General features: G+C 41.3%; 1 protein-coding gene across 2 annotated transcripts in view; it reads right to left on the bottom strand.

The window, feature by feature from the left end:
- The window catches only part of Tubgcp4 (tubulin gamma complex associated protein 4), a 31,119-nt gene that overhangs the window by 11,220 nt on the left and 10,296 nt on the right, over window positions 1-9,603 (bottom strand). For both annotated transcript variants that reach the window (XM_031371641.1, XM_031371642.1), the window contains exons 7-11: window positions 5,709-5,910; window positions 4,840-5,005; window positions 4,277-4,401; window positions 529-579; window positions 89-194 (exon numbers count right to left, since the gene is read on the bottom strand). In XM_031371641.1, coding sequence (XP_031227501.1) covers window positions 89-194; window positions 529-579; window positions 4,277-4,401; window positions 4,840-5,005; window positions 5,709-5,910 — 650 coding nt within the window. The remainder of the gene's footprint in view (window positions 1-88; window positions 195-528; window positions 580-4,276; window positions 4,402-4,839; window positions 5,006-5,708; window positions 5,911-9,603) is intronic.

The following is a 9,603-nucleotide window of genomic DNA, read 5'->3' as shown; positions in this document are numbered from 1 at the left end:
AAAAAAAAAAAAAAGCATTGGTTGCTCTTGCAAAGGACCTAGATTCTCTTCCAAGCAAACTTTACTCTCAGGGCCATAGGAAAATTACCATGCTCTGTTACTGCAGTGGGTGGTGTTTTCAACATGTGCTGAGCTGTGTCAATGAAGGCCTGGAACAGTTCTCCTCGTCCCAGAAGGTAAAAGTCTTTAATGATCTGAGGAAAGAATTTCAATGTACAATTCAGTAAATCAGAGCCTGGAGGCCTTATCACTCCAAATGAACTAGACACAGAGAGGCTGACTAGCAGTCTGAAGGACACAGGCTTGACATTTTAAAGAGACATACAGAGCGAACTCTCAAAGCAGGAAGACTGTGTTGATGGTATTTACATCACAACAGAAGCTTGAATCTTTAGAGTACAAAAGATTTGTAAGCATAAAAGATATTTTCCTCACTTGAGTAACAAACAACAAATGAATCTACAGTGGAAGTCTACGTAAAAATGCTTTCCAGAATGATTTCAGGATTTAAAAGAGATCAGTTATTACCTTCAGCTGACCCAGTAAATCTGACTCTTCCACCATTAGCTTCCAGAGGTGCTGTCATGAGATTAAAAACACACAAAAGTCCATTATAGTGAACCCAAGTTCAGCTAATCCTAGGAATGAGCAGATAGACAGAAACAAAACCTATGCAAGATAAAAATGTCCTGAAATTAATGCTAATAGTTGCATATACAAATCTGTGAAATAAAAACCACTGGATTGAATACCATTTTTAAATGGCTACAAAGTTGAATACTTATGTGAATTTTTTCTCAATCAGCTTTTAAAAAAGTATGACTGTAGCCAGGTATAGTAGTTCATGTCTTAAATTCCAGCACCTGGGAAGCAGAGGTAGGAGGATCTCTATTGAGTTCAAGGCCAGCCTAACCTATATAGTGAGTTCCAGAACAGAAGCGTCTCTCTACATAAGGAGACCCTGTCTCAAAAAAGCACAAGTGTAACTTACAACATTAAAGCTAATAGAAAAAAAAAATCTGTGTACCTGGAGATGCACAGAGAAGTTGTCTGATTTTTTTTTTTACGTGTATGGGTTTTATGCCTGCATGCATATCTATGTGTGACGTGCCTGGCTGGTGACATGCCTGGCTGGTGCCCTCTGAGGCCAGACGAGAATGCCAGACTGCCTGGGACTGGAGTTCTAGATGGTTGTGAGCCAACCTGTAGGTGCTGGGAACCAAACCCAGGTCTACTAGGAGAGCAGCCACTGCCCTTAACTGAGGAGCCGTCTCTCCAGTCCTCTTTTTAAGAAAAACAAAAACCAAAAAACCAAAATGGGATTGCTGCATATGCAAGGCTGGCCTGGAGTTGTCGGCCATCTTCCTGCTATGCTATAGTTCCCAGTGCTACACTGATGGGCATGTACCAGAAAGCCTAGATTTTCTTTTTCCTTTTTATAAGTCATGAACTAATGGAGAGTTTTAGCCAATGCTTTTTCTGCATCTCCAGGAACTCAGATGTTACATTTATATATATAACTTTTTTATGTATAAGTTAGTATGTTTTAAATTAAGGGGGGAAAGCTGGCTCTAACTAGTTTATTAATCTTAATAAAAGCCTAGCAAGACTAAATAATGAGAAAAACTGGGGCTGGTGAGATGACTCAGTGATGGAAATTCTTGCTAAGCAAGTGTTAAGGACTGGAGTTCAGATCTCCATCAGCTATGTAAAAGCTGAGTGCAGTGGCTCATGCCTATAACCCTGTACTGGCTGGTTTTGTGTGTCAACTTGACACAGGCTGGAGTTATCACAGAGAAGGGAGTTTCAGCTGGGGAAGTGCCTCCATGAGATCCAACTGTGGGGCATTTTCTCAATTGCCCCTTGTGGGTGGTGCCATCCCTGGGCCGGAAGTCTTGGGTTCTATAAGAGAGCAGGCTGAGCAAGCCAGGAGAAGCAAACCAACAAGGAACATCTCTCCATGGCTTCTGCATCATCTCCTGCTTCCTGACCTGCTTGAGTTCCAGTCCTGACTTCCTCTGGTGATCAACAGCCATGTGGAAGTGTAAGCTCAATAAACCCTTTCCTCCCCAACTTGCTTCTTGGTCATGATGTTTGTGCAGGAATAGAAACCCTGACTAAGACAAACCCAATGCTGGGAGACAGTGAGACAGGGAGATGCTGGGGTCTCACTGACCAGCCAGGCTAGCCTGAATGGTGAGCTCTTGGTTCAGAAAGATGCTGTCCTAATGTAAGGTAGAGAGTGAAAACAGAAGATATCTGAAATTAATCTCCGGTGGGTGAGCACAGATGTGCGCGCGCGCGCACACACACACACACACCATCCTTGTAACATAAGAACATACACCACACACACAGACACACAATTTATTTATTTATTTTTGTTTTTCTAGACAGGTTTTTTAACTGTGTAGCCCTGGCTGTTGTCCTGTAGACCACGCTGGCCTCAAACGCAGAGGTCCACTTGCCTCTGCCTGCCCAATGCTACCAGTGACAGGCCACAAAATAATTTTTAAAAGACAAAACTTAAGTAAACAAAACAAAATGTATTTATAGATAAATGAGTATTTTAAAAAATTAAATCTACCAGAAATAGTCAAGTTCCAAAGCTACAGAGTTACCAAAATTGTTATAAGGAGAAACTTTATGGTAGTTTAGTTTTAAAATATACTCAATCAGTAAAGTTTTTCTTCCTAAGAAAGCCTAGATCACTTTTCTGGTAAGTTCAAACTTTTAGTAACAATCATTATTATAGACTTTTTTAACAAAAATAAAAGGAAAAAAAGCAGCTACCTAACCCATTTTATAAGGCTTAGTAAAAGCTACACAAGAATAAGACAGACAATCGTCTTTCTTAACTAATGCACACAGATATAAAAACTTTATGAAAGAGAAATGGATCCAAGGCAAGAGTGCTCTCCTTCACTAACACAAGGGGCAACTGGTAAAACTGACATCACTTAGGATAAAAACTGAAGAGAATACTTTATTAAACTTCCTACTAGAAGCGTACAGTAAATGTCATAGTAATGCAGGAATTCTCTGCATCTCTAAGAGTCAGGAAATCAGAGATGTCCAATATCACCTCTGCTGTTTGACACAATTTATGCAAAGCCCACCTGTCTACTTTATCAATAAAGATCCTAGAAAAATGTATGGGGGTAGTGTGTGTTAAACATTAGAAGAAATGTTGTAAAACACTTATTATTTTCAGGTGATATCATCTTTAGTACATAAACAAATTTATAGTATCAAACCCCAGAATTAAGTTAGTTACCCAGGGGCTGGAGAGATGACTCAGAGATTAAGAGCACTGACTGCTCTTCCAGAGGTTCTGAGTTCAATTCCCAGCAACTACACGGTGGCTCACAACCATCTGTAATGGAATCCAATGCCCTCTTCTGGTGTGTCTGAAGAGAGTGACAGTGTACTCATATACATAAAATAAATAAACCTTTAACAAAAAAGTTAGTTACAGAGTTAAGGGGAATGTGTAAGATTAGCCAGCAATAAATTAGCATTACTATGTCTCCATATAAATAATAAACTTTAGTTTTTCTCTTACATATCCAAAATTTTAAAGCCTTATTGTCAAAGTAGTGACTATTATACAGAAAACCAAATAAATCATAAGCTTACACTTTGTCCACAATGAACATACCAATCAATATAAGCATGCTCTGCTCAAGAAGTACCAGTACCTGGAATCCCTACTCATCCCTTCCCACTTGTCTCAAGGGCCAGGACCACCATTCCATGCGCTTGGCTTTCCTTCTAAGATCACTGTGTACAAGTGAAATACATGGTCTATACTAAAACACACACACACACACACACACACACTTTTCCTCACCAGGAGGAATGTCTAACATTCATGAGTGTTAGAAATTAAACTGAGACTTCCCCTTTAATCAACTGATTAAAACACACCAGTAGAAAGGTTAGTTCCATTTCTACCTGAAAAACAGATGATCTTTTACTTATTTTCATGTGTGAGGGTGTTTGCCTAAATGATTGTATCAACATGTCTGCTAGTGCCTTTGGAAGTCAGAAGAGGGCACTGGATCTTCTGGAACTGGAGTTGCAGATGGTTGAAAGCCACTATGTGGGTCCTGGGAATTGAACCTAAGTCGAATTCAGTGCTCTTAACCACTGAGCCATCTCTCCAGCCCCATAGATATCTCTCCCTCTCCCCCCGCCCCCCCACCTTCCTTCTTCCCTTCCCCTTTAGTGCTCTACAAACTCATCTCTTCTGGAACAATAGAAGAAGACAGACCTCAGCCACAGTGCTACGGATCCGATCTACCACCTGCTCAAAATCCACCAGGCTGAAGAGTGGCTGCTGCTTGAGCCGGTGTAGCTCGGCAGCGAAAGTGTCCTCCTGGTTTTTCAAGATGGACCCTGTGGAGTATGATGACATGATCATCAGACAGGAGTTGGGGCAGACAGGGTGGAGGGGCCGCAGTGGCCCAGGAGTGGGGCAGACAGGGTGGAGGGGCCACAGTGGCCCAGGAGTGGGGCAGACAGGGTGGAGGGACCACAGTGGCCCAGGAGTGGGGCAGACAGGGTGGAGAGACCACAGTGGCCCAGGAGTGGGGCAGACAGGGTGGAGGGGCCACAGTGGCCCAGGAGTGGGGCAGACAGGGTGGAGGGACCACAGTGGCCCAGGAGTGGGGCAGACAGGGTGGAGGGGCCACAGTGGCCCAGGCAAATCTATCAGAGCTGTTTGCTACATCAGTTCTTTGCTGTCATCAGCCACTCTAACCTAGGATGCTTTGGGCCTGTGTTGCAGATGAAGAGCCTCTGAAGATGTGACTAACACAACAAGGGGATTCTTACCTTTCCTTGTCAGGTTCACATTTTGATTCTCAAACATCTGGACAGATTCTCCAACAAAGAGGATTTTTTCAGCAACTCTCACTGGAATGTAGGATGGTAAAATCTCTACCCTCAGGGAAAACTGCTTCAGAGATGGGGCCAGCATATTTTCTTCCTCAATTAGGCGCTAGTGAAGAAAATAAGCCATCAGTGAAGTATGATGACAGGTCTTAACTCCCAACCCATGATCTGTGTTACTGGTAAGCAGGGTATAAATCTCAAGTTGTTCAATTCTTAAATCACCAGCACTGGGAATGTATTACATTTTCATGGAGAATGTAATGGAGGAAAGCACTGAGGTCTTATCTTTTAATTTACCTTTGTGTATGTTGGTGTGGCACAGGTGTGCTGTCCTCACATCTTTCCTGAGACCAGGTCTCCTTGTTGTTCTGCTGTTGAAGCTAGCTAGCCTTCAGGCTTTCAGAGATCCTCCTGATTCTGCCTCCTATCTCTCTGCAGGAGCACTGAGATTACAGATGTTCACAGTATATAGCATCTGGCTTTCACATGGGTTCTTGGAATTTGAACCCAGGTCCTCACACTTACACAAGTACTTTGACCAATGGAATCAATCCCTCAGACTAGCACTGAGTTTTTAAATATAAAACTCATCACTAAACTTGTAAGAGCATATAATGTAGAAAGGTGGAACAAGGATTTCAAAATCCCTTGCTATTTTGTAGTCTTTAACTAGTTAAGAAAAAGCCCAGTGTTTCTAACTAATCCACTTCTGTAAGGCAGCCAGGCTGTGATGAGCCAAGGTAGGCAAGTGAGTAAGTTGCAGGTGTTCCTGACAGGTGGCTGCCCTGGGCTTCCTGCCATGTCCTCACCAGGTCCTGCAGTTCTCTCAGTTGTTTTCCTGTCAGGCCTCCAATGCCCAGATCCTCCTCATCCTCTTCTAGCTGTGCACTGATATTACCAGAAGATGGACCCTGTTTGATGAAGAACTCTTCATGCTGGTCCAAAAGGAGTCCATGCAGCATCCAGGCTGAGAGCTGTTTATACATGACTCCATGGCACACAGCCAGGATTCTGAGGAGAGAAGGAAGCAAGAGCTTTACAAGTCTGCTTAGAATACTGAGACTCACCATAGCCAGAGACCATGTTTGCAATTTTGATAGGACATACAGAAGCTTGATAGGGAGAAACAAGATAAACATAACTGTAATAATTTAATTACTTAGATAGACTGATTAAATTGTCATACATAAGTACAGACTTAAGTCCAACCTGTACTACATACTTGATTAAACTCAGGTAATATTTTTTTTAGGACAAATGATTTTTTTCTTTGTGTAAATTCCAAAACTAAGGAGTCTTATATAAGTGGATGTAATGGAGTCACTTTTTGCTGAACATCACCTTGAATTTATTCTTCTTGGAACTGCACAGGGAAAAGGATCCAATAAACACCAGGTTGACAAAACCAAAACCAAACCAGATTTGTCAATAAAATGCAGAAATCAAAATAAAATAAAATTCAGGGAAGTAGTTGGAGAATGGATATCAAGATGGTCTTGAAGGCTGGCCAGAGGGCATATTCATTATGAAGACATACAGGTATCTTTGCAACAGAGAAACCTGACAGATACTATGTTATCAACTCCATAGAAGCATCATTGGATAAACTAACTTTGAACAATGCCATGCATGTAGTCTTCTTGCTAAAAATGCCTAACCTGAATCTAGTCAGGAAGAAGGAACCAGAAAAGTTTAAATTGTGTGCATCCAACACACAAGTGTTAAGAGTTCCTGAGTGTTGTCATCACAGACAACAATGACAAAAGGGAAGCGGGCTGTCTTACAGTTCTAAAGGTTTTTATTTTACGTCTATGTGTGCTTTTGTGTGTGTGTAACCAGAGTACAGGTGTCTGTGAAAGAAAAGGTGGCTAATCCTACTAGAGCTGCAGTTACAGATAGTTCTGAGTTACCATGTGGGTGCTGAGAACTGAGCCATGGTCTGTGAAAAGCAACTGCTCCTAACCACTGAGCCATCTCTTCTACTCCAGGGAGCTGTTTCAAACTGGAGGAGACTTTAAAAAGCTCAGGAACATGAGAGCTCATGCCTGTAATTCTGGCAATTGAAGGCTGAAGCAGGAGGATCACTATGAGTTCAAGGAGGGCCTAGGCTATTGAGTGAGACTCTGAATAAAAAAACTCACGCACACCAGGAAAATGAGAAGAGGACAGAATAGAGAGATAGACTTAAAAAGACATAACTAAATACAACATATGAAAATGTACTAGATTCTGAATTGTGAAAAACAATAGCTATACTGGACTTTTGGGGAACAAATGGATAAGTTTCAAAATATTCTAAATATATTAATTTTTTGGTGAATAATATGACATTGAGGTTATATTAAAAATGTCTTGCTTCTAAAGAGATATAAGCTAACTATCTAGGAGTTAAATTAGAATATCTGCAGCGTGTGTATAGTAGAGGATTGCAAAGTCAATCATCAATGGGAAGAGAGGCCCTCGGGCCTGTGAAGGTTCTGTGCCCCAGTGTAGGGGAATGCCAGGGCCAATAAGTGGGAGAGGGTGAGGTGGTGAGCATGAGGAGGGGGGAAGCAACAGGGGTTTGTTCTTGTTGTTTTTGTTTTTTTGTTTTTTGGAGGGGAAACTGGGAAAGGAGAAATCATATGACATGTAAATAAAGAAAATATCTAATAAAAAAATGAAAAAAAAAAAAGAATATCTGCAGCTACTTTCTAATGTCCCAACAACAAAATTGGAAGATATGTACATATTTTTCATGCATATAGGAGAAAGAAAAAAGGTGAATTAGGTAAAATGTTAACAATTAGTAAAATTAAAGGATAATCAAGTGCTTTATATTTAATTTCTTTGTAGGATTGATATTTTTCAAAATGAGAACAGGGGAAAATAAAATAGAGCTTTAGTCTACTATTTAAAATATACAAACTCAAAGGAAATTATTAAAAACAAAAAATTAAATAGCACTGTGGCCAGGGAAGCAGGTAGGCTAACCTCTCCCTTTCCTCTTCCAAATCTAATCCCCCAGTCTCATCCTCAGCTCTATAGTAGAACATTTACATCAGCCTCCCTTTGCCTTCTGTCCCAATCTCCTTTAGTTTACAGACCTTCACCTCCTAACCTCCCTCCCCCATTCACTTTATCCCAGCCCAACTCCAGCAGGCACTCCCTTAGGAACCCACAAACACTAACTAAGGGAAGCGAGTAGGCTAACTCCAGATCATTACTCCCCGTCTCTCCTCCATATCCAACCCCCCAGTCTCACTTCCAGCTGTGTAGTAGATCTCCTGTTGTGGATTCTCCTCACTCTCTGCCTCCATTCCTAGGGTAGATCCTGGTGAACCCCCTTAGTCCCTTTCCTAAGCCAATTTCCTTTCCTAAGTGTCAGTTCTCAATATGGAGAAACACATCTTACCTGGAGCCCCTAGTGGCCACAACTATCAGGATCCCAGAAGCATTTTCTACCAGGTAACACACAGCCACCATGCTCTTAAGAACCAGAGAAGAAACAGAAACCAAAGAACAAAACACCTTCTCAACAAAGACAAGACCAGATATCAGTACCTGGAATTATAATCTTCCCAAACCCAGATGCCTAGATGCCAGTATAAAAACAGTAACAGCCAAGACAGTGTATCCTCACTAGAGCCCAACCACCCACAGCAGGCCGAGTACTGCAACAGAGACGAATCACAAGAAAAAGGCCTTCAAGTGGCCTTTATGAATATGATTGAAGTCACTAAAGAAGAAATGAATAAATCTCTTAAAGAAAGCTATGGAAACACAAATGAACAGTGGAAGGAAATGAATAAAGCCATACAAGACATGAAAATGGAAATAGAATCAATAAAGAAAACCCAAACTGAGGGAAATCTGGAAATGAAAAATTTAGGAACTTAGACAGGAACCTGAGAGGCAAGCCTCACCGACAAAATACAGGAGATAGAAGAGAGACTCTCAGGCATGGGAGACAAGATAGAAGAAATAAATAAATTCCTTGGTCAAAGAAAATGTTAATCTGAAACGCCTGGCACAAAACAACCAGGAATCTGGGACATGATGAAACGACCAAATCTAAAAATATTATAAACAGAGGAAGGAGAAGAAAACAAAAGTCAAAGGCATAGACAGCATTTTCAACAAAATCACAGAGGAAAATTCCCTTAACCTAAAGAAGGAGATGCCTATCAAGTAAGTACAGGAAGTGGACAGAACATGAAATAGACTGGGCCAGAAAAGAAAGTACACCCAACACATAATAATCGAAACACTAAACCTACAGAGCAAAGAAAGAATAGTGAACGATGCAAGGGAAAAAGATCAAGTAACATATAAAGGCAGATCCATTAGAATAACACCTGACTTCTCAAAGGAGACTCTAAGAGTCAGAAGGGCCTGGGCAGATGTGCTATGGATTCTAAGGGACCACAGATGCCAGCCCAGACTACTATACCCAGCAAAACTTTCAATCACCATTGATGGAGAAAATCAGACATTCCATGATAAAACCAAATTTAAGCAATATCTATTTACAAATTTACAGAAGGTACTAGGAAGAAAACTCCAATCTAAAGAGGTCAACTATACCCAATAAAACACAAGGAATGAATGATTTCAGGCAGCAAATCAAAACAGGAGAAACACCACCATCACCACCACCTCTTCCTCCTCCACCACCACCTCCACCATCACCTCCACCACCACCACTTCTTCCTCCTCCTCCAC

This window comes from Mastomys coucha, unplaced genomic scaffold, assembly GCF_008632895.1.
Source record: "Mastomys coucha isolate ucsf_1 unplaced genomic scaffold, UCSF_Mcou_1 pScaffold15, whole genome shotgun sequence".
NCBI lineage: Eukaryota > Metazoa > Chordata > Mammalia > Rodentia > Muridae > Mastomys > Mastomys coucha.
Note: the sequence above shows the minus strand (reverse complement) of the source record. Positions and strands in the feature narration are given on the sequence as shown.